The sequence below is a fragment of the Salmo trutta genome, chromosome 13 (assembly GCF_901001165.1).
Source record: "Salmo trutta chromosome 13, fSalTru1.1, whole genome shotgun sequence".
In the NCBI taxonomy this organism is placed as follows: Eukaryota; Metazoa; Chordata; class Actinopteri; order Salmoniformes; family Salmonidae; genus Salmo; species Salmo trutta.
This window is the reverse complement of record NC_042969.1, coordinates 79,431,250-79,456,011: the sequence shown is the minus strand read 5'-3', so window position 1 is coordinate 79,456,011 and position 24,762 is coordinate 79,431,250. Positions and strand designations below refer to the sequence as shown.

The window sequence follows — 24,762 nt, the reverse complement described above, 5'->3', positions numbered from 1 at the left end:
CGAGCAAGGAGGCCTACAAACCTGACTCAGTTACACCAGCTCTGTCAGGAGGAATGGGCCAAAATTCACCCAACTTATTGTGGGAAGCTACCAAATACTAATTGAGTGTATGTAAACTTCTGACCCACTGGGAATTTGATGAAAGAAATAAAAGCTGAAATTGTTTTCTCTACTATTATTCTTACATTTCACATTCTTAAAATAAAGTGGTGATCCAAACTGACCTAAAAGAGGGAATTTTTACAACGATTAAATGTCAGGAATTATGAAAAACTGAGTTTAAATATATTTCGCTAAGATGTATGTAAACTTCTGACTTCAACTGTATTTACAGTGCATTTGGAAAGTATTCAGACCTCTTGACTTTTTCCACATTTCATTACGTTAAACCTTATTCTAAATGCATTGTTTTTTTCTCCCCATCAATCTACACACAATACTCCATAATGACAAAGCAAAAACTGGTTTTTAGAATATTTTGCAAATGTAAAAAATATTTTAAAAATGAAATATCACATTTACATAAGTATTCTGACTCTTTACTCAGTACTTTGTTGAAGAACTTTTGGCAGCAATTACAGCCTTGAGTATTCTTGGGTATGATGCTACAAGCTTGGCACACCTGTATTTGAGGATTTTCTCCCATTCTTCTCTGCAGATCCTCTTAAGCTCTGTCAGGATGGATGGGGAGCGTTGCTCCACAGCTATTTTCAGGTCTCTCCAGAGATGTTCGATCGGGTTCATGTCCAGGCTCTGGCTGGGCCACGCAAGGACAATCAGAGACTTATCCCGAAGCCACTCCTGCGCTGTCTTGGCTTTGTGCTTAGGGTCATTGTCCTTCTGGAAGGTGAACCTCCGCCCCAGTCTGAGGTCCTGAGCGCTCTGGAGCAGTTTTTTTTAAATCAAGGATCTCGCTGCAATTTGATCCATTCATCTTTCCCTTGATCCTGACTAGTCTCCCAGTCCCTGCCGCTGAAAAACATCCCCACAGCATGATGCTGCCATCACCATGATCCACCGTAGGGATGGAGCCAGGTTTCCTCCAGACATGACACTTGAGATTCAGGCCAAAGAGTACAATCTTGGTTTCATCATACCAGAGAATCTTGTTTCTCATGGTCTCAGAGTCCTTTAGGTGCCTTTTGGCAAACTCCAAGCGGGCTGTCATGTGCCTTTTACTGAGGAGTGGCTTCCGTCTGGCCACTCTACTATAAAGGCCTGTTTGGTGGAGTGCTGCAGATGGTTGTCCTTCTGGAAGGTTCTCCAATCTCCACAGAGAAACTCTGGAGCTCTGTCAGAGTGACCATCGAGTTCTTGGTCACCTCCCTGACAAATGACCTTATCTCCCGATTGCCCAGTTTGTCCGGGCGGCCAGCTCTAGGAAGAGTCGTGGTGGTATCAAACTTCCATTTAAGAATGATGGAGGCCACTGTGTTCCTGGGGACCTTCTATGCTGCAGATTGTTTTTCTGAACCCTTCCCCAGATCTGTGCCTCAGCACAATACTGTCTCAGAGCACGAAGGACTATTCTTTCAACCTCAGGGCTTGGTTTTTGTTCTGACATGCACTCAACTGTTGGACCTTTCCCCAATCAATTGAATTTACCACAGATTGACTTCAAGTCGTAGAAACAGCCCTAGGATGATCAATGGAAACAAAATGCGCCTGAGCTCAATCTCGAGTCTCAATGCAAAGGGTCTGAATACTTATGTAAATAAGATACTTTTGTTGCAAACATTTCTAAAAACCTGTTTGCCCTTTGTCATTAGGGGGTATTGTGTAGATTGATGAGGAAAAACATTTATTCCATCCATTTTATAATAAGACTAACATAACAAAATGTGGAAAAAGGGGGGTCTGAAAACTTTCCAAATGCACTGTATACATCAGGTGATTTAAGTGTGAATGTGGGGGGGGGGGGGGGGGTGGTTACACCAGATGTATTCAAAAACAGGCAGAATAAAGTAAAAACACCCTATTCATGTATATCCTTTATTGTGAGTCAAGGCAATGCAGAAGACATACAGACTCCATCTCTTTTTTTCTCCTTTTTAAATAGTTACTCAACTCTTTCCTCGGACGACAGGTGAACCAGCAGATATATTCAACTACAGGGCTACTATAGAACACCACACAAAACATTTCATCATAGTACCAAACCACACCCACTATCAAAATAAAACAATTAGAAAAGACTTAGGTTTGGAAAAATAAAGACATCTGTAAGGCCTGATATGACACTGGTTGGAAAACAGTCACACATTGAGCATTTTGTGCTTTGAGTTTACAGCTATTCTACATGATGTCTACTTCCTATGCAGTACATGGATGGTACTACTGAACTACACACAACTTTACCAGGGACAAAACCGTTTCTCCCAGTACACAACCACTCACTTTATACAAAACACACATTGTACAGACAGATTATCTTTGTTAAAATTAACCGCTCTTTTGAATTGAAAGAATCCCTGTTAATGCAAGTCCACAGACATAACAGAATGATTGGCAGGGAGATTTTTTTTATGTGATTGGACGAGGCTACTGAGTTTGAGTGACAGTTTCAGTCTTGGTCCCGCCTCTACAGGAAATAAAACTGGATAAAATCCTCTGTCATCAAGCTGGAGTTGGATGATGACACCCTGCTGATCTAAGGTCAGTTTGGTTGAGCTGTGCACCTCATTTCAACCATTGTGGATCAGACTGAACTGTAACAAGCAATTGGAGCTGTCAGAAACAGACAGGAGAGGGAGGAGAGAGCCTCACTGGACCATGGAGGTGACTGCTCATACAGGTTCGTAGCTGGCCCGCCTACACTGAGATAACAACCCCCCCCCTCCTCGTTTGCTCTTCTTCCAGGCACTTCTCTCATAGATATCCTTTAATGCTCACCACATACGCTACTTCTAAGGTTTACTATGTACATCTCTCTCTCTCTCAATTACCTCGTACCCCTGCATATGGACTCGGTACCTGTACCCCTTGTATATAGCCAAGTTGTCGTTACTCATTGTGTATCTATTATTATGTGTTTTCTTTTCTATTTTCTTTCTTGCTGCATTGGCGGGAAGGGCCCCTAAGCATTTCACTGTTTGTCTACACCTGTTGTTTACCAAGCATGTGACAAATACAACTTGATGCTATCCTTCCTCTCTCCTTCCTCCTGCTCCCTCAGCGACCCTGATCCTGGTGAAGCTGTATTCTCTCCTTCTCCACCTCTAGTCTCTCCCGCTCTATCTGCAGTCGTCCAGACTCAAACTTAAAGAACTGCAGCCTCTCTTTCTCTAACTGCAGTCGTTCCTTCTCCAGCCTCAGTCTCTCACCCTCCAGATCCATCATAGAAAGCCAGGGTTTATTCTCATTTCTCTCATTCTGTCCATCCACAGCACAGGAAGAGGTGGTGGTAGGGGTGGAGGAAGAGGGAGGGCTTTGCTGGGGGGGAGCTGTGGCCCGTTCTGATTGGTTCATGAGCAACACCCGAAGTCGCTCTTTCTCCAGCTGCAATCTCTCTTTCTCCAGCTGCAATCTCTCTTTCTCCACATCCGACTGACTCAGTCTTTCCTTCTCCAGTAGGAGTCGCTCTCTCTCCACCGCTAGCCGCTCCGTTTCCACAGCCAGACGCTGCTTCTCGAGCTCCACGCGCTGCTTCTCCAAGGCAACCAGAAGTCCCGCACTCTCGTGATTGGCCAGTCCTAAGCCAGCAAAGCCCAGTCCACCCAGGCTGGTCGATGAGAGGTCCCGATTCATTGAGGCCGCCGCCCCCTTTGATGCGCTGAGCATTCCGAACTCATCAATGTGTGAAAAGACTTCAGGGATACGTCCATCTCGCTCTCCCATGTCGGGTAGGAGGGAGGGGAAACAATCATCATCCTCTACCTCACCCTCACCACTATCACCCTCCAGCTGACAGAGACAGATATACTGATTAATATCATACGCACACTGGTGATGCACAGGTCAGCGGTTTGTTCACCCGCAATTGCAAATAACCCATTCACCACTGCCCAACTATGTGACAGTAAAAATCTGAGGCCCACACCCGACCCTAACCCACAATATAGAAAATGTGCTGTACAGACGCAAAGATCCGCCACTTATAAGTGATGACATTTTAGTAGGCTATTTGTTAGTCAAGAATACCCATACTAACATGCTGTATACAATTAGGTCATTTTAGTATACTGTAAACAAACTGTATCCTTTCAGTTGAGCGTACTAGCTCGTCGCCCGTCTACCGGAAGTTGATGCTGTTGCTATGCAACCTCTTGCTAGCTAGTTAGCATAACAAATTACTAGTTAGACATTTTATGACTTCGGGTGCGTTCTTAAATTCAATCTGGAGTGCGCTTGGAAATTCAGAGCGTTGTAAGATTGTCAGTTTGTAAATTCAGAGCGTGTCGCTCTCGGAGCGCACACTGGACGCTCGGGCCAAGGAGTAGGGTTGATTTGAGCGTTCTGACCTTACAACGGCAGTCAAGCACCCAAGCTAATTTTGGCTAGCTACTTCCATACACAAATGAGACCACTCTGACCATTTCTCGCCCTAGCAGAGATGGTTAGGCAGTTTTCAAGTTATCCAGAGCGTTGGTGACTAACTGTGCTGCTGACAATTTAATTATGCTTTTTGCTAACACCGGCCATATTCAACGGTTATTGAGCGTTCGTAAATTAATTATTCTCAGACGAGAGTGCTCTGACATCGAAGTACATAGCCAGAGCGAATTTACGAAAGCACCCTAATGTCCATTGAGAACGCACTAAGACTATACCATATAGCTAAGCTAAAAATGACAGGAATAATCAAGTCAATGTTGGGTAGTTAGTTATAGCCTATAGTTATTATACTATAGTTATTATACTGGCATGTTTGATGTATAATCTAGCTAGCTAACTAGCTAGCTAACAACATACTGGTACATACTGCTGTAATGAAATGCTATGTGGTTTGTAAGGACAGCGTAGATAACAAATTGTCAGCTAATATAACGTGCAGCGTAACTTATTTGAAAAGTCATTACTTTATAACATTCACTAATTATGACAAATGTTGAGCAAAGCAATACAGTATCCACTCTCGTACTTCGGCTGCATATTTTCCGCCATTTTCTTCAAATCTGAAAACGATGTGAAGCCACGCCCATTTCCTGAATTGCATTATGGGCCCGAAAGTACAGAAATAGTGTCCCGTGTGTATACTTCATATTTTGGCGAATTTAGTACGACATCTGGGAACTTGGCATAATAACTATATCCATACTATGACCAATAACCATACTATATACTCAATTCACGTCACAAAAACTCAGCAAAAAAAGAAACGTCCCTTTTTCAGGACCCTGTCATTCAAAGATAATTCATAAAAATCTAAATAACTTCACAGATCTTCACTGTAAAGGGTTTAAACACTGTTTCCCTTGCTTGTTCAATGAACCATAAACAATTGATGTGGAACGGTCGTTAAGACACTAACAGCTTACAGACAGTAGTCAATTAAGGTCACAGTTATGAAAATGTAGGACACTAAAGAGGCCTTTCTACTGACTCTGGAAAACACCAAAAGAAAGATGCCCAGGGTCCCTGCTTATCTTCATGAACATGCCTAAGGCATGCGGCAAGGAGGCATGAGGACTGCAGATGTGGCCAGGGTAATACATTGCAATGTCCGTACTGTGAGACGCCTAAGACAGGAGACAGGGAGACAGGACGGACAGCTAATCGTCCTCGCAGTGGCAGACCAAGTGTAACACCTGCACAGGATCGGTACATCCAAACATCACACCTGCAGGACTGGTAAGGGATGGCAACAACAACTGCCCGAGTTACACCAGGAATGCACAATCCCTCCATCAGTGCTGACTGTCCACAATAGGCTGAGAGAGGCTGGACTGAGGGCTTGTAGGCCTGTTGTAAGGCAGGTCCTCACCAGACATCACCGACAACAACGCCGCCTATGTATCGTTGAAGGAATGAACGTTACACAGAGGCCTGTACTCTGGAGCGGGATCGATTTGGAGGTGGAGGGTCCGTCATGGTCTGGGGCGGTGTGTCATCATCGGACTGAGCTTGTTTTCATTGCAGGCAATATCAACAGCGTTACAGGGCTTCACTGTAACATCATCCTCCTCCCTCATGTGGTACCCTTCCTGCAGGCTCATCCTGACATGACCCTCCAGCATGACAATGCCACCAGTCATACTGCTTGTTCTGTGCGTGATTTCCTGCAAGACAGGAATGTCAGTGTTCTGCCATGGCCAGCAAAGAGCCTGGCTCGCAAGCCTATTGAGCACATCTAGGACCTGTTGGATCGGAGGGTGAGGGCTAGGGCCATTCCCCCTAGAAATGTCCAGGAACTTCAGGTGCCTTGGTGGAAGAGTGGGGTAACATCTCACAGGCAAATCTGGTGCAGTCCATGAGGAGGAGATGCACTGCAGTACTTAATGGTGGCCACACCAGATACTGACTGTTACTTTTGATTTTGACCCCCCCCCCCTTTGTTCAGGGACACATTATTCTATTTCTGTTAGTCACATGCCTGTGGAACTTGTTCAGTTTATGTCTCCGTTGTTGAATCTTGTTATGTTCATACAAATATTTACACATGTTAAGTTTGCTGAAAATAAACACAGTTGATAGTGAGAGGACGTTTCTTTTTTTGCTGAGTTTAGTACAGTTAGTATGAGTATTCGAACACAGCCCTTGTCTTTCTTGCTTCAGTGGATTGATGGTAACTTTTTCTGCTCAAGTTCCCAAAATCATTTGGCAATTGACGTGTATTTGCATTCCACAGTTAGGAACTAAAGCTTAGGCTACGCACTAACACCAGATAAAAATAAACACAAATGTAGCCTATGGATATCGATTGCGCAATAATTCTATAATTATGAATTTTTGTTATGCATCATGTTCCCTTTATTCAACTCACAAATCAATAACGCACACACAAACACATGGATCCTCACCCTGTATCCATTGGCCTCCTCCTCCAACTTAACCCCCGTAGACATTGCGTGTCCGCTGGGCTCGCCAAGATCCGCCAGGTCCTGCCAGTCACACTGGGACTCCTTAGGAAAGCCAGAGAGGTCGAGCGACTGGTCCCCTGAACCCAGTGAGGCGTCGTGTTCAGGGGAGGACGGATCATACTCTGCCTTCAGCCCTGTGGAGAGAGACAGCTCAGCACGGAGCTGCTTCCTCTTCATTAGCGACCGCCAGTCCAGGTAACGCCGCTTCACCTGGAACCACACAAACAGCCATTACAAACAGTGGTGATGTCACAACTCAAAATGCTTCCGGAAGTTTAGGTAAAATCGGCACTGAGGAACTCCTTCCAGTGAATCGGGGTGAATTAAACTATTGAAATGCGGCCCTTATATGTAGGATACAAATTATTTTCAGTGTTGTGTTTGAGGCCACCTAAAGTGAGGGCAAATAGACAGAGCCACTACAAATTATCACTAACCCAAACAAGTCTATAATAAATAAAAATACTAAATATATTCCAACTTCCCCTGGTCTCCCGACAGTATATGATTAAAGTAGGAAGCCCAAGTTTCAGTAGGCAATAAGATATGAATGTGACATAAAAGGAGTGAGGAAATTTGGGCTTGCGAAGCAGTTTTATGCGCTGACAATGGGAGCTGATAATTACGAGTTTTTTACACCACTTGTCTCTGGAAGAAATTATGAATCCTCATTGTCCAAGACCAAGTCAAGACGGAGTACAAATGTATCCGATACGAGACACTCAATGTGGTCTAGAGATCAGACTCGAGTGCCACAAAACTCTTTTAGAACATAATTTGTCACTATGGAAGCCCCCTCCCCACACACACACACACACACACACACACACACACACACACACACACACACACACACACACACCTCTGAAGCTGTGCGTAGTTCACCCTCTCCCAGTGCGTTGACGCCTCCTGCTACCTCCTCCCAGGCTCGTCTCTTCAACTCGTTGATGGCGGTGTTCTGCTGGCGGGAGAACAGCACGTCTCGTCGCTTGTGGATCTCCCGGATCAGCGTCTGCGTCTCACGAACGCTGTAGTTACTCTTCCTCTTCCTCTTCAGGTGTTTCATTTGCAGGAAATCCAGCCTGGCGGTCAGGAGAGGTGCGCACACAGATGGCGAGAGAGAGAGATCAAGGAGGGATGGAGATAGCGATGGAGAGACAGAAGTCTTACAGAGGGACTCTGAAATGGAGAGGGACATAATTGGGCAGAAGCATAGAGAAGTGTGAAAGAGGGAGGGATGAAAGGGGGGAGATACAGAGAGAGGTGGAGAGAGCAGTCAGGCTGTAGATCGCTGGATGAAGGACTGCTGTTGAGAAGAATCCCACTGTCCTGCCTCAGGTGACACACTCCCTTAGTTCACTCAAAGGTCACACAGAATAGGTAAGTGCTACAGCAGATGTGTTCTCAGGCAACCAGAGCACCAGGACAGGGCGCAGCTTCCTCCTGAAAGACGAACACAGGAGCACAGTGACCAGAGAACGATTAGTTGATTCAAACTAGTGGTAAACTTATCTTCAATAGAACTCAAAACGGGGCTGTTCTTCATCTGTCACAGGACAAGTGAATGCTTTGACAGACCCAAGACTGCATGTGTAAGAAGACTGCTGTGTATTTTACCTGCTGAGTATCGCAAAAGTAAAGATTTGCTTGCAGGCAACCATAATTTCAAACCATGCCACAACCTTGGTTCTTTTTCATTTATTTGGGCCCACGATTGACGATGGGGGAACAGATAGCAATCATATCTGTCTCTCTATTTTCTGAGGTGAGACGGGGATCAGGATAGGTTCCAGTTTGGACTATGTAAAAACTCAGTGCAGTGCTTTGCATTACGCTTTTTGTGAAACGCATCAGCTAGCTTGGTAATGTAGCATAATCGGCGGTGTTTGTGGAACCGATAGCTAGCTAGCACACCAGCACGTTTGCACCGTAAAAACTCAAATCCCCACATATCCTTTTTATTGAGCCAACATGGTAATGCTATTTATGATCATCGTAAAATAACTCACCTTATCAATCGTAGAGAATAAATCAGATGCTCATCAACGCCAGAATCGGAAAGACACCTTTTGGCGACGCACCATAAACATCCTTCCCATTGGTCCCCTCGTTGCCACGCCCACTTTTGACGTGTCACGTCGCACCAGTTTTTCCGGGTGTAGGTCGGCCGCTGTGTTGTTATAGCTATAGCATGTTCTTAAAGCGGGTTTTCTGTCGTGTTGTTATAGCTATAGCATGTTCTTAAAGCGGGTTTTCTGTCGTGTTGTTATAGCTATAGCATGTTCTTAAAGCGGGTTTTCTGTCGTGTTGTTATAGCATGTTCTTAAAGCGGGTTTTCTGTCGTGTTGTTATAGCTATAGCATGTTCTTAAAGCGGGTTTTCTGTCGTGTTGTTATAGCATGTTCTTAAAGCGGGTTTTCTGTCGTGTTGTTATAGCTATAGCATGTTCTTAAAGCGGGTTTTCCGTCGTGTTGTTATAGCTATAGCATGTTCTTAAAGCGGGTTTTCCGTCGTGTTGTTATAGCTATAGCATGTTCTTAAAGCGGGTTTTCCGTCGTGTTGTTATAGCTATAGCATGTTCTTAAAGCGGGTTTTCCGCCGTGTTATAGCTATAGCATGTTCTTAAAGCGGGTTTTCCGCCGTGTTATAGCTATAGCATGTTCTTGAAGAGAAGCAAACACCATAGTTCAGGAGGTGACACTTAGCAAGTTCTCATGCGTTACTAGCTATGTTTTTTTGTTTGCGGCATTTGTAGTGCCTAAAATACCGACACACTTACCTCACAGCTAACAGTTAGCTAGCTAATCCACAAAAGCGGTCAGTGTTATCCAGCTGCAATACGAGAGGTAACGTTAGCTTAAAGCGGAACGTCGGTCTACCCGTTCTTAGCTCTGAAACGGGCCGTTATGGTAGGCGTCCGCTGGGCGTTCCGGTGTGGCTCGTGGACGCCGACCCGGTCCGAGTGGCTGTTGGCGGCCCGGTGTGTGCAGCGCGAAGAGAAAGAGCGAATCGGACAGTTCATGTTTGCCAAAGATGCCAAATCAGCCATGGTGCGTTGACTGTGTTATTCTGATAGAAAGTAATCACTGTGCCATGTTCTCCCTTGATGATCAAATAGCAATTTCCACGTTCTAGGTTTTTGTCACTTCCCAGCAGATACACACCTGATTATGCTAATTATTAGGCCTTGGTTAACCATGTCAGGTAAGGCTGAGACTGGGACATAAGGCTCAAAAGTACGTTGAATTGGTGGGAAACAGCCAACTGGGAGGTGTGATCATTGTCAGGAGGTAGTGGAGCATGTTCTGTTTCAGTGCCATTAAATATGGGAGGGAAACGGAGCGATTTGTTACTAGATTTGAGGAGTAATGGGGTTGAAGAGAAAAGATTAAGTGAACTACTGAGGAAATCTGGACATCTAGTATTTAATTATTTAATTTGTTTCCTTAGGGAGATGAGAATATTGGGTAGGATTTAGACCTTCCCCTGTCTCTGGTCCACACTCCAGTCCAGTTGGTGGCGGTAATGCAGCTTAAAGTTGGTTGCCAACCGCCAAAACAATCCACAGAAGAAGATGATGCTTCAGAGTTACTGTTCACTGGAGAGAGGAGAGGCAGCACCCTTATTGATGCTCTCCTTTTCCCCTGCTCTTCCAGGCTGGCAGGTTATTGTTGAGGAGGTTGGTGTGTGACAGGATGGGTGTTCCCTGGGCTGATATCCGCTTGGAGCGTTCTCCCAGAGGAAAGCCCTACCTGGCCAACCCAGCCTGCTCCAGCCCTGAATCCGTGGGCTGGAGTTTTAACATCTCCCACCAGGGTGACTACGCTGTGCTGGCTGCAGAGCAGGGGCTGCAGGTCGGGGTGGACGTGATGAAGACCACCATGCCAGGTGTGTGTGTGTCTGCACATTCTTTAGTGCTTTGATGTGTCAGTTTGATTAAATAAGCAGCCTTGAGAAGAGCTCACTCTGGCAGTAAACTGTCTTACTACATCCTGAACCCTTCTCTCTCTCTCTCCTGTTTTGTGTGAGAGAGAAGTAACCCTTCAATCCTGTCTAACTCCCCTGCCTGAGTCTCTCTCTTTCACCCTTCTCACCACATCTCATTTGGCGTCCTCCTCTCCAAGCCTTCAGGATGCTAATCTGCTAACCCAGTCCTGTCACTCACCCAGACCATCTCCCAAATCCCTCTTTAAATAGGCCTAGACCTCTTCATCTGAAAGGGTTGAACGTTCTACGTAGCCTCATTCCCTAAGGATAGCGATACCTTAAAGCACATACTTATCTTCCACATTGCCCCCCAGGGAGAATAACTAGCTAGGCCCTTTATTAAACCTTATAGATGGGCTGTCATTCACAAATCCCTAAATCCATTTTACAAAGTTATCTAAAGGAAGTTTGCTGCAGTTCCTTTCTTTACCACACGATGCCACTGTTGTCTTTCATATTCCCTGAGAGTGATTTGGCAGTGCTCTATCACAGCGATCTCCTGCCGATTCCCATTCCATCTATGTTTAAAGATGGTTGGAGGAGAGAAAGTGATGATCCCAAACAAAGTAGGAGAGTGTGTTGCTTTTCTCTCCATTTTCAACCTCTTCTTCCTCAACTGTTTCCTTATTGTCAGAGCTCAAACCCATAGGTTTGTGTTTATTTTATTATTAAAAAATGTTTTCCCTGCACCCCCCCTCTCTTTCCCTCCCTCCCTCTGTCTCCAGGTAGCAGTTCTGTGCCAGAGTTTTTCCGTATCATGACGAGGCAGTTTACTGATTATGAGTGGAGTGTTATCCGCAGAGCAGGGTCGGAATGGGAGCAACTGACCATGTTCTACAGACACTGGGTAACCATCACTCTCACGTCCATGGTGATATACAATACGCACGCTAGACTTGCACACTGAGTCATATACATTACATGCAGGGCCCCCCCCCCCCCCCATTAATTGAGCTGCTCAGTCGAGAAGTTGTCAGATTGAGAGAGCGGCACAAGGACATTAAGTACTGACATCATTGCCGTTGACTAATCTTAATGCTTTCCCGTTGCCATAGTGACTTGCCTTGTAATTGTGTTACTGTGGCTTGCCCTCGTGTAACAAGGTTTGTTTGACTTCAGAGACACATCCACACACACCATGATCATCACACACAGAACCCTGCGTCAATGCCTGGGACAGGGAAAGTGTTCAACCTGTGATGATTTTGGTGATTGTGATTGCCTTATGGGTACACCAATGGTTGTTCGCCATTTAAAATGATTATTGTGTACAGGCAGTGCCTTCAGAAAGTATTCACACCCCTTGACTTATTACACATTTTGTGTTACAGCCTGAATTCAAAGTGGATTAAATCGTTTTTTTCCCCTCACACATCTACACACAGTACCCCCCCACCCATATAATGAAAAAGTGAAAACATGTTTTTAGAAATGTTAGCATATTTATTGAAAATGAAATACAAAAATATCTCATTTACATAAGTATTCACACCCTGAGTCAATACAAGTTAGAATCCCCTTTTGTGTCTTTCTGGGTAAGTCTCAAAGAGCTTTGCACACCTGGATTTTTCAAGCTCTGTCAAGTTGGTTGTTGATCATTGGTAGACAGCCATTTTCAGGTCTTGCCATAGATTTTCAAGCAGATTTAAGTCACAACTGTAACTAGGCCAACTAGGAACATTCAGTATCGTCTTGGTGAGCAACTTCAGTGTACATTTAGCCTTGTTTTAGGTTTTTGTCCTGCTGAAAGGTGAATTTGTCTCCCAGTGTCTATTGGAAAGCAGACAACCAGATTTTCCTATAGGATGTTGCCTGTGCTTAGCTCTATTACATTTTATTTTTATCCAACATACTCATAACATGATGCGGCCACCACTATGCTTGAAAATATGAAGAGTGCTACTCATTGATGTGTTGTTGGATTTGCCCCAAACATAATGCTTTGAATTCAGGACGTGAAGTTAATTTCTTTGCCACATTTTACGCAGTTTTACTTTAGTGAATTTTTATTCATTCTGTACAGGCTTTCATCTTTTCACTTTGTCAATTAGGTTAGTATTGTGGAGTAACTCCAATGTTGTTGAGCCATCTTCAGTTTTCTCCTATAACAGCCATTAAACTCAAACTGTTTTAGTCACCGTTGGCCTCATAATGAAATCCCTGAGCGGTTTCCTTCCTCTTCGGCAACTGAGTTAGGAAGGTTGCCTGTATCTTTTTAATGACTGGGTGTATTGATACACCATCCAAAGTGTAATTAATAACTTCACCATGCTCAAAGGGATATTCAGTGTCTCCTTTTTTGTTTTGTTTACCCATTACCAATAGGTGCCCTTCTTTGCGAGTCATTGGGAAACCTCCCTGGTCTTTGTGGTTGAATCAGTGTTTGAAATTCATAGTGAGTAGACTTATGTGACTTGTTAAGCAAATTTTGTACCCCTGAACTTATTTAGGTTTGCCATAACAAACGGTTTGAATACTTATTGACTTGACATTTAAAGCTTTTCATTTATTATTTTAAAACATAATTCCACTTTGACATTATGGGTTATTGTGTGTAGGCCAGTGACACAATCTCAATTTAATCCAGTTATATTCAGGCTTTAACGCAAACATTTTTGGAAAAAGTCAAGGGGTGTGAGTACTTTCTGAAGGCATTATAAAATTAAGCAATAAGGCCCGAGAATGTGTGGTATATGGCCAATATACCTTGGCTAAGGACTGTTTATGGGGCGGCAGGTAGCCTAGTGGTTAGAGCGTTGGACTAGTAACCGAAAGGTTGCAAGGTCATCTCGGGGATTCGATAAGGTTAAAATCTGTCGTTCTACTCCTGAACAAGGCAGTTAACCCACTGTTCTTAGGCCGTCATTGAAAATAAGAATTTGTTCTTAACTGACTAGCCTAGTTAAATAAAGGTGCCTGGACACAGCCCTTAGCCGTGGTATATTGGCAATATACCACAAACCCCCGAGGTGCCTTATTGCTATTATAAAGTGGTTACTAACGGACATTTGAGCAGTAAAAATGTTTTGTCATACCCGTGGTATACCACGGCTGTCAGCCAATCAGCATTCAGGGCTCTTGCACAATAAGAGCACTTTAACTGTATTCTTTTTACATTACTCTTCATCTGATATTTGTGTGGCTCTGGTTATCTTTCCTGTTCGTCAAGGTGTTGAAGGAAAGTTTCATAAAGGCGATTGGCACAGGGCTGGCCTTTAATCTACAGAGGGCAGAGTTTCACCTGTCACCTGAGCCAATTGCAGAGGGAAAGGTGTGTCGCCGGACCACAATGCACCTGGACGAGGAAGAAGAGGAGGTCTGGACCTTCGAGGTGAGTAGGGTCCAGTGGAGGGAAGGAGAAAGGAGCAGGAAGAGTAAAGAAAGTTCAAGTGTGTCCAACCATCTCCCGCCTGTTTCTGTGTGTCCAACCATCTCCCGCCTGTTTCTGTGTGTCCAACCATCTCCCGCCTGTTTCTGTGTGTCCAACCATCTCCCGCCTGTTTCTGTGTGTCCAACCATCTCCCGCCTGTTTCTGTGTGTCCAACCATCTCCCGCCTGTTTCTGTGTGTCCAACCATCTCCCGCCTGTTTCTGTGTGTCCAACCATCTCCCGCCTGTTTCTGTGTGTCCAACCATCTCCCGCCTGTTTCTGTGTGTCCAACCATCTCCCGCCTGTTTCTGTGTGTCCAACCATCTCCCGCCTGTTTCTGTGTGTCCAACCATCTCCCGCTTGTTTCTGTGTGTCCAACCATCTCCCGCCTGTTTCTGTGTGTCCAACCATCTCCCGCCTGTTTCTGTGTGTCCAACCATCTCCCGCCTGTTTCTGTGTGTCCAACACACTGTCACAGATTGTTGCGAAATGGACACTATTTTCTTGTTGTGGCTAATGTTAGCTAAGTTAGGGGTTAAGGTTATGTATGAGGGGTAGGGTTAGCTAACATGCTAGCTAAGAAGTTAAAAAGTAGCAAGTTGTTGCTAAAGTTGGCCATCATTTGATTCAAACACGCAACTTTTGGGTTGCTTGACCTTTGGGTTATACGCTCACCCATCCTCCCCGCTTGATTCTGTCTTAAATAACCTACTGCCTTCATCAGTGATTGAACTGCACTGTATATAAAATTGTGTGGTGAACATGAACATTTGTAAAATGTGTCACGAATTTCGCATACGTCTATTTCACTGTAATTTGTGATAGTGGGTTGATGTATTACAGACACGCTAAGCAGCAGGTGGTTTATAGTAATCTTTTTGGCAGCAGCTCAAATGCCGTTCCAATTCCACTAACAGCAGCTTAGCAGGGCCTCTTTAGCAGCTGTAGCTCACTGTATCCCATTTAAATTTAATCAGTTAGCTTTAACGTTACCCACTAAAAATAATGCTACCCTGCTTCAATTTAACCAGTTAGCTTTAACGTTACCCACTAAAACTAATTCTACCCTGCTTCAATTTAACCAGTTAGCTTTAACGTTACCCACTAAAACTAATGCTACCCTGCTCCAATTTAATCAGTTAGCTTTAACGTTACCCACTAAAACTAATGCTACCCTGCTCCAATTGAATCAGTTAGCTTTGTTACCCACTAAAACTAATTCGACCCTGCTCCAATTTAATCAGTTAGCTTTAACGTTACCCACTAAAGCTATTGCTATCCTTACTGCATTTCAGAGCCACTAACGACAGATTAGCAATGTCTTGTTAGCGGCTATCTCTTTATGATTGCTATCTTAGCATACGCACAAACATGTACTCTGGCCCTCTCTCTGTCTCGTTTTCTTTGAATTCTTCAACAATGTAACCTTGAAAGAATTTGTGAAGTACTTTTCTAGGAAATGCTGGGGACCTTTAACCAGGATGCTCTCAGTACCTCTCACACCAAGGCTTTAGAGTTGTAAAAAGTGACCTCTTTATTTAGTCTCCTTTCCTCATCTCCCTCCTTTCATCCACACTAGTCTGAAGAAATACTGTATGTCAGGAGAAAGCAGTATTGTGGAAACCTATTGGGTTAGTTGGATCTCTCCTTTAAAGCTGAAAATAATGAATGGTCCATCACAGAATCCGCTCTGTCCTCTCTGGACTGGTTTGTCAGGTTAATGGTGTTTCTGTTGTGACACTTCTGCCACCAGAGAATAGCAACATACCTACAGTATTGATCGCCAGCTCAGGGACAGTACAGCTGTGCTGTAGATCTGCTGCAGAGATGTTTTCTAAATGGAAGCGGGAGGGAAGGATGGACGGAGGCAGTGAGGGAGCTAGGGAGGACTGGGAGAAAACTAACTGCCTAATTTTGGGAGCACCAGAGAGACGAGGTTTCAGTACTGGAGCACCGGAGAGACGAGGCTTCAGTACTGGAGCACCGGAGAGACGAGGCTTCAGTACTGGAGCACCGGAGAGACGACGCTTCAGTACTGGAGCACCGGAGAGACGAGGCTTCAGTACTGGAGCGACGAGGTTTCAGTACTGGAGCACCGGGGAGATGAGGTTTCAGTACTGGAGCGACGAGGTTTCAGTACTGGAACCAAGGGATTAAAATCATCACGTTTGGACCTTTCGCTGTTGGCTGGGTCAAGTGCACACACACACACACACACACACCTTTTGCCTGAGTGAGCAAGAGAAGAGATCATGTCCTTGTCTCCCCCCTCCTCTCTCTCTGCCATATTGATCAGAGTAATGAGAAACAACTAGGATGCTAGACTTCACATCTGATAAGGTCTGCAGAATTAATGTTTCTTCTAGATAGGCTGAAAACTCTGCAGAAACACTTCTCACACACACACACATTCAGCATCACAGCACCACCTGTTAAGATACATACATACATACATACATACATACATACATACATACATACATACATACATACATACATTACCAGTCAAAGGTTTGGGCACACCTACTCATTCCAGGGTTTTTCTTTATTTTTACTATTTTCTAACATTGTAGAATAATAGTGAAGAGCCTCAACTATGAAATAACACACATTGAATCATGTAGTAACCAAAAAAGTGTTAAACAAATCAAAACATATTAGAAATTCTTCAAGTTATCTACCCTTTGCCCTTTGACTGCTTTGCACACTCTTGGCATCCTCTTAACTAGGTAGTCACCTGGAATGCATTTCAATTAACAGGTGTGCCTCGTTAAAAGTTAATTTGTGGAATTTTTTTCCTTAATGCGTTTGAGTCAATCATTTGTGTTGTGACTGGTATACAGAAGATGGCCCTATTTGGTAAAAGACCAAGTCCATGTTATGGCAGGAACAGCTCAAATAAGCAAAGAGCAATGACAGTCCATCATTACTTTAAGACATGAAGGTTAGTCAACCTGGAAGTTTCAAGTACAGTCGCAAAAACCATCAAGCGCTGTGATGAAACTGGCTCTCATGAGGACCGCCACAGGAAAGGAAGACCCAGAGTTACCTCTGCTGCAGAGGATAAGTTCATTAGAGTTAACTGCAGCCCAAATTAATGCTTCACAGAGTTCAAGTTACACACATCTCAACATCAACTGATCAGAGGAGGCCGTGTGAATCAGGCCTTCATGGTCAAATTGCTACAAAGAAACCACCACTAAAGGACAATAAGAAGAAGAAACTTGCTTGGGCCAAGAAACACGAGCAATTGACATTAGACCCGGTAGAAATCTGTCCTTTGGTCTTAAGAGTCCAAATTTGAGATTTTTGGTTCTAACTGCCGTGTCTTTGTAAGATGAAGAGTAGGTGAATGGATGATCTCCGCGTGTGTGGTTCCCACTGTGAAGCATGGAGAAAGAGGTGTGAGGGTGTTGGGGTGCTTTGCTGGTGACACTGACAGCGCTTTTATTTAGAATTCAAGGCACACTTAACCAGCATGGCTGCAGCGATACGCCATCCCATCTGGATTGCACTTAGTGGGGCCATACATTTGTTTTTCAACAGGACAATGACCCAACACACCTTCAGGCTGTGTAAGGGCTATTTGACCAAGAAGGAGAGTGGAGTGCTGCATCAGATGACCTGGCCTCTACAATCACCCGACCTCAACCAAATTGAGATGGTTTTGGATGAGTTGGTCCGCAGACTGAAGGAAAAGCAGCCAACAAGTGCTCAGCAAATGTGGGAACTCCTTCAAGACTGTTGGAAAAGAATTCCAGGTGAAGCTGGTGGAGAGAACGCAAACAGTTTGCAAAGCTGTCGTCAAGGCAAAGGATGGCTACTTTGAAGAATTTCAAATATTAAAATATATTTTAAATTTTGATTACATGATTCCATATGTGTTTCATAGTTTTTATGTCTTCATTTTTATTCTACAATGTAGAAATTAGTAAAAATAAAGAAAAACCATTGAATGAGTAGGTGTGTCCAAACTTTTGACTGGTACTGTTTGTATGTATTGTTTACACACACACACACACTCAATTAACATACAGAGGAGGCAAGCAGCAGTGCTGACCTGGTGTCCTCTGAGCGCTGCGTATTGATTGGCTGGCTTAATGAGGTGGCAGCCAAGGTCTTTCCACTTCCTGGTGACCCTGTGTAATGTCACGACCCCACTGTATTGTAATGAGATCATGACATTTGGTAGTGAGGGAATTAACAAGAAGACTCATGTACACAGAAACACACACAGGGTTCTTTACAACTCATACATGTACAGTCGTGGCCAAAAGTTTTGAGAATGACAAAAATATTAATTTTCACAAAGTTTGCTGCTTTGAAATCTTGAGGATTGACCACAAGTTCTCAATGGGATTAAGGTCTGGGGAGTTTCTTGGCCATGGACCCAAAATATCGATGTTTTGTTCCCAGAGCCACTTAGTTATCACTTTTGCCTTATGGCAAGGTGCTCCATCATGCTGGAAAAGGCATTGTTCGTCACCAAACTGTTCCTGGATGGTTGGGAGAAGTTGCTCTCTGAGGATGTGTTGGTACCATTCTTTATTCATGGCTGTTCTTAGGCAAAATTGTGAGTGAGCCCACTCCCTTGGCTGAGAAGCAACCCCACACATGAATGGTCTCAGGATGCTTTACTGTTGGCATGACACAGTACTGATGGTAGTGCTCACCTTGTCTTCTCCGGACAAGCTTTTTTCCAGATGCCCCAAACAATTGGAAAGGGGATTCATCAGAGAAAATGACTTTACCCCAGTCCTCAGCAGTCCAATCCCTGTACCTTTTGCAGAATATCAGTCTGTCCCTGATGTTTTTCCTGGAGAGAAGGGGCTTCTTTGTTGCCCTTCTTGACACCAGGCCATCCTCCAAAAGTCTTCGCCTCACTGTGCGTGCAGATGCACTCACACCTGCCATTCCTGAGCAAGCTCTGTACTGGTGGTGCCCCGATCCCGCAGCTGAATCAACTTTAGGAGACGGTCCTGGCGCATGCTGGACTTTCTTGGGCGCCCTGAAGCCTTCTTCACAACATCTGAACCACTCTCCCTGAAGTTCTTGATGATCCGATAAATGGTTGATTTAGGTGCAATCTTACTAGCAGCAATATCCTTTCCTGCGAAGCCCTTTTTGTGCAAAGCAATGATGATGGCACGTGTTTCCTTGCAGGTAACATGGTCGACAGAGGAAGAACAATGATTCGAAGCACCACCCTCCTTTTGAAGCTTCCAGTCTGTTATTCGAACTCAATCAGCATGACAGAGTGATCTCCAGCCTTGTCCTCGTCAACACTCACACCTGTGTTAACGAGAGAATCACTGACATGATTTCAGCTGGTCCTTTTGTGGCAGGTCTGAAATGCAGTGGAATGGCTTTTTTGAGATTCAGTTCATTTTCATGGCAAAGAGGGACTTTGCAATTAATTGCAATTCATCTGATCACTCTTCATAACATTCTGGAGTATATGCAAATTGCCATCATTCAAACTGAGGCAGCAGATTTTGTGAAAATTAATATTTGTGTCATTCTAAAAACTTTTGGCCATGACTGTACACACACACTGTCACAATGATTGCAGTCTTATCCAGACAGTTAGAATCAGATTGAATCCGCAGTAGGGGAAACAGCACCCCTGTCTGCCCCACAACCGTTATTGTTTTTGTTTTGTTGACAATGATGTCTGGGGGAGAAAAAGTATTTGTTTTCAGTAACTTCTTTGTAGTATCGCAAACAGATGTTGCAGGGAGTCATCCTTCTATAAAGAACATGAGATACAGATGGAGGATCTTAATTTGATCCAGTTTGCTCCTGCAAGAAAATAATCCTGCAGCAACAGGAAATGTGGATTATAATTAATGGACATTTTAGCAGTGGTTGATACATTTTTCGAAAGGGAAAATTTAAAGTCTAAAATTTCTAAGTGCAAATTACAAACTTCAGAAGTCTTTATAAGCCACAAATGCACTACATATTTTAAATGTCCTACATTGCAGGAAAGTTCTCATGCTACAGGGTGATTAAATGTTAGATCCTACATCTGTAACCTCCCTCCCTTTAAAAAGTAAAGGAGTGAGGCTATTTTCTCCTTTCAATCTCCTCTCCCCTCTGTCTCCCCGGGGCGAGGCGTCCATTACTCCTGGAAAGCCAGGCAGTGAGATGGAGATTGCTTGTCTGGGATGTACACAACTCCCCCGAATGGGCCTATGATTAGGGCCAACTGTGTGGAATGAAAGAGAGAGGGAAACCGGGATGATGAACAGCCAGTATTAGGACACTGATGTGTTAGAACGGGGAGAGGTGTGTGTGTGTGTGTGTGTGTGGCCGGCTGCATGCGTGATCCTTTCAGTAAACGAGAGCTATTTGTCACCTTAACCACTCATATAAGTCAACACCTATAACCTCATTCTGTTTGTATGTTGTGTGTATTTCATGTAAACGTGTGTGTTTCTTTAACTGCTCCTGTCCTCCTTCAGGAGACTGTATTGGGTAAGGACCACCATGTTGCTGTGGCACTGGGACCCAGGCATACAGTCAGATCTGTGGTGAGTCATAGGTGTGTGTGTGTGTGTGTGTGTGTGTGTGTGTGTGTGTGTGAGAGAGGGAGGGAGGGAGGGAATATAAGTGAGCCTGTGTGTGTGTTTTTATTTTCAGCACAATGAAGTAGATTTCTAACCTCTCCTACTTTTTCCTCAGCCTGCCCCTGCCCTCACCTATCCTCCACCCTCCTTCACCTTCCTCTCCTTCAGTGACCTCATCAGCATGGCCACACCCCTCTTTGAAGAAGACTCCGCCTACTGGGAGAACTTCCAGAAAAAGGCTGAAGCCCCGGAAAGACAGAGACTCACAGCTACAGTATGAGGTAGACAGGTTAGGGTAGGACTGTGGGTAGAGTAATCTGATCCTAGATCTGTGGTTAGTGGCGACGTGTACCTGACTGTGGATAAAAAATTGTACGAGTGAGGTGGAGTGGTCAAAGGGCAGACAGGTGATGTCACTCCTGTTGATCTCCATGCAGGACCGTACAGGAACAGTCGGTAAACAGCAGGGTTGGTGTGACTGAGGCATCTGGAGGAGCTGGCCACTCTGACAACAAATCAGGCTTAAGCATTGAAATAATGTTGGTCCTCAGACCCACCCAGAGTCAATGTGTTAATCAAATGCCAGTGATGAAAAGGGTTCCATGACTGCAAATTGCTCTTAATCATGTTATTGGATGATAATAAAGCAACCACAGTAATACTATTTAAGGTGTGTGTGGGGGGTGTATTGATTTTGTAGGTTGCAATCACCTGAATTGATTGTGGTCATCTGTCATTACTACAGTGTTGTTGACCAACCTTCCTGTAGTGTGATTAAAGGTTTGTATGGCTTATCATAGGCTTTGTTGACATTTCATATTCATTCATGTTCATTTTAGTGACCCTGTATGACTCAGTTGGTTGAGAATGGTGCTTTCACCGCCAGGGTTGTGGGTTCGATTCTCAGGGCCACCAATATGTAAAGTCGCTTTGGATAAAACGTCTGCTAAATGGCATGTATACAGTACAAAAATATACAGGACCACTTAATTTTGGACACACCTACTCATTCCAGGGTTTTTCTTTGTTTTTAATATTTTCTACATTGTAGAATAATAATGAAGATATCAAAACTATGAAATAATAACACATGGAATAATGTAGTAACCAAAAAAAGTGTTAAACAAATCAAAATATATTTGAGATTCTTCAAAGTAGCCACCCTTTGCCTCGATGACAGCTTTGCATCCTCTTGGCATTCTATCAGCCAGCTTCACCTGGAAGCTTTTCTAACACTAGGCATTCTATCAGCCAGCTTCACCTGGAATGCTTTTCCAACACTAGGCATTCTATCAGCCAGCTTCACCTGGAATGCTTTTCCAACACTAGGCATTCTATCAGCCAGCTTCACCTGGAATGCTTTTCCCGACACTAGGCATTCTATCAGCCAGCTTCACCTGGAATGCTTTTCCGACACTAGGCATTCTATCAGCCAGCTTCACCTGGAATGCTTTTCCAACACTCGGCATTCTATCAGCCAGCTTCACCTGGAATGCTTTTCCAACACTAGGCATTCTATCAGCCAGCTTCACGTCCACTGGCTTTGAGCATGTGTGATGCGTACTCTTTATAGCTCTCCCACTTCTCTTCCCTGCTATCCCTCTCATCTTTCCTCTTTTTCCCCATGCCTCACCCTCTCTATCTCTCTCCCTTACTCTCTCTCTCCATCTGGCTGTGCGTCTATTTTGGTCAGAGACATTTAGTGGGCCAATAGGAGCTTGTGTTTGGAAGACGGCAGGGCTTTTAACAGAGCAGGCGGACTTCAATTTAAGGGGCTTTATTGGCATGGGAAACATATGTTTACATTGCCAAAGCAAGTGACCTAGATAATAAACATAAGAGAAATAAACAATACAAATTAACAGTAAACATTACACTCACAAAAGTTCCAAAAGAATAAAGACATTACAAATGTCATTATGTGCAAATAGTGAAAGTACAAACGGGAAAATAAATCAACATAAATATGGGTTGTATTTACAATGGTGTTTGTTCTTCACTGGTTGCCCTTTTCTTATGGCAACAGGTCACACATTTTTCTCTCTTTCAAATCAAAGTGTATTTGTCACATGCGCCGAATACAATAGGTGTAGATGTTACAGTGAAATGCTTACTTACAAGCCATGAACCAACAATGCAGTTTTAAGAGAACAACAAAAAAAAGAAATAAAAGTAACAAATAATTAAAGAGTAGCAGTAAAATAACAATAGCGAGGCTATATACAGGGGGTACCGGTTAGTCGATGTAATTGTGGTAATATGTACATGTAGGTAGAGTTGTTAAAGTGACTATGCATAGATAATAACAGAGTAGCAGTAGCATAAAAAAGTGGGAGCAATGCAAATAGTCTGCGTAGCCATTTGATGGTTCAGGAGTCTTATGGCTTGGGGGTAGAAGCTGTTAAGAAGCCTTTTGGACCTAGACTTTGCCTTTCGGTACCGCTTGCCGTGCGGTAGCAGAGAAAACAGTCTATGACTTGGGTGGCTGGAGTATTTGACCATTTTTAGGGCCTTCCTCTGACACCGCCTGGTATAGAGGTTCTGGATGGCAGGAAGCTTGACCCCAGTGACGTACTGGGCTGTACGCACTAGCCTCTGTCGTGCCTTGTGGTCGGAGGCCGATCAGTTGCAATACCAGACTGTGATGCAACCCATCAGCATGCTCTCGATGGTGCAGCTGTAGAAGGCCCTAAAAATTGTCTCTCCCTCTCTCTCAATTCAAAGGGCTTTATTGGCATGGGAAACATATATTTGCCAAAGGAAGTGAAATAGAAAATAAACAAAAGTGAAAAACAATTTTTATCAAAATTGGATTTGTTTTAGAATTCTTTGTGTGTCTGTGTACTCTGAGGGAAATATGTGTCTCTAATATGGTCATACATTTGGCATGAGGTTAGGAAGTGCAGCTCAGTTTCCACCTCATCATCCTGTGGCGTTCTGCATTAGCATCCAATAGCCACCGTGATATGCAACTTTTCAGGGAAGTTAGGAACAAATATACACAGGCAGTTAGAAAAGCTAAGGCTAGCTTTTTCAAACAGAAATTTGCATCCTGTAGTACTAACTCAAAAAAGTTCTGGGACACTGTAAAGTCCATGGAGAATAAGAGCACCTCCTCCCAGCTGCCCACTGCTCTGAGGCTAGGAAACACTGTTACCCCCGATAAATCCACTATAATTGAGAATTTCAATAAGCATTTCTCTACGGCTGGCCATGCTTTCCACCTGGCTACCACTACCCCGGTCAACTGCCCGGCACCCTCCACAGAAACCCGCCAAAGCCCCCACCATTTCTCCTTCACCCAAATCCAGATAGCTGATGTTCTGAAAGAGCGGCAAAATCTGGACCCATACAAATCAGCCGGACTAGACAATCTGGACCCTCTCTTTCTAAAATTATCTGCCAAAATTGTTGCAACTCCTATTACTAGCCTGTTCAACCTCTCTTTCGTATCGTCTGAGATTCCCAAAGATTGGAAAGCTGCCGCGGTCATCCCCCTCTTCAAAGGGGGTGACACCCAAACTGCTACAGACCTAAATCTATCCTACCCTTTCTTTCTAAGGTCTTCGAAAGCCAAGTTAACCTCTTACATCTAGATGTTCCGCTAGCGGAACACCGCTCCAATATCCAATGATAGGGTGTGGCGCGAATTACAAACTCCTCAAAAATCCCAAAACTTCAATTTTTCAAACATATGACTATTTTACACCATTTTAAAGACAAGACTCTCCTTTATCTAACCACATTGTCCGATTTCAAAAAGGCTTTCCAACGAAAGCAAAACATTAGATTATGTCAGGAGAGTATCCAGCCAG

The 24,762-nt window shown here is 44.0% G+C and overlaps 2 protein-coding genes across 2 annotated transcripts; one reads left to right on the top strand and one right to left on the bottom strand.

The window, feature by feature from the left end:
* Positions 1-1,978: 1,978 nt before the first annotated feature.
* msantd4 (Myb/SANT-like DNA-binding domain containing 4 with coiled-coils) lies at positions 1,979-9,155 on the bottom strand. The gene is made up of 4 exons (XM_029773714.1): positions 9,029-9,155; positions 7,882-8,462; positions 6,960-7,229; positions 1,979-3,903 (listed from the first exon to the last, which is right to left on the bottom strand). The coding sequence occupies exons 2-4, from the start codon at positions 8,215-8,217 to the stop codon at positions 3,172-3,174; spliced, it is 1,338 nt and encodes a 445-aa protein (XP_029629574.1). The 5' UTR covers positions 8,218-8,462; positions 9,029-9,155; the 3' UTR covers positions 1,979-3,171.
* Positions 9,156-9,184: 29 nt separating this feature from the next.
* Positions 9,185-21,741, top strand: aasdhppt (aminoadipate-semialdehyde dehydrogenase-phosphopantetheinyl transferase). Its single transcript, XM_029773715.1, has 7 exons — positions 9,185-10,069; positions 10,676-10,907; positions 11,732-11,853; positions 14,176-14,337; positions 20,843-20,911; positions 21,063-21,228; positions 21,385-21,741. The coding sequence occupies exons 1-6, from the start codon at positions 9,926-9,928 to the stop codon at positions 21,225-21,227; spliced, it is 894 nt and encodes a 297-aa protein (XP_029629575.1). The 5' UTR covers positions 9,185-9,925; the 3' UTR covers position 21,228; positions 21,385-21,741.
* The last annotated feature ends 3,021 nt before the right edge of the window (positions 21,742-24,762 follow it).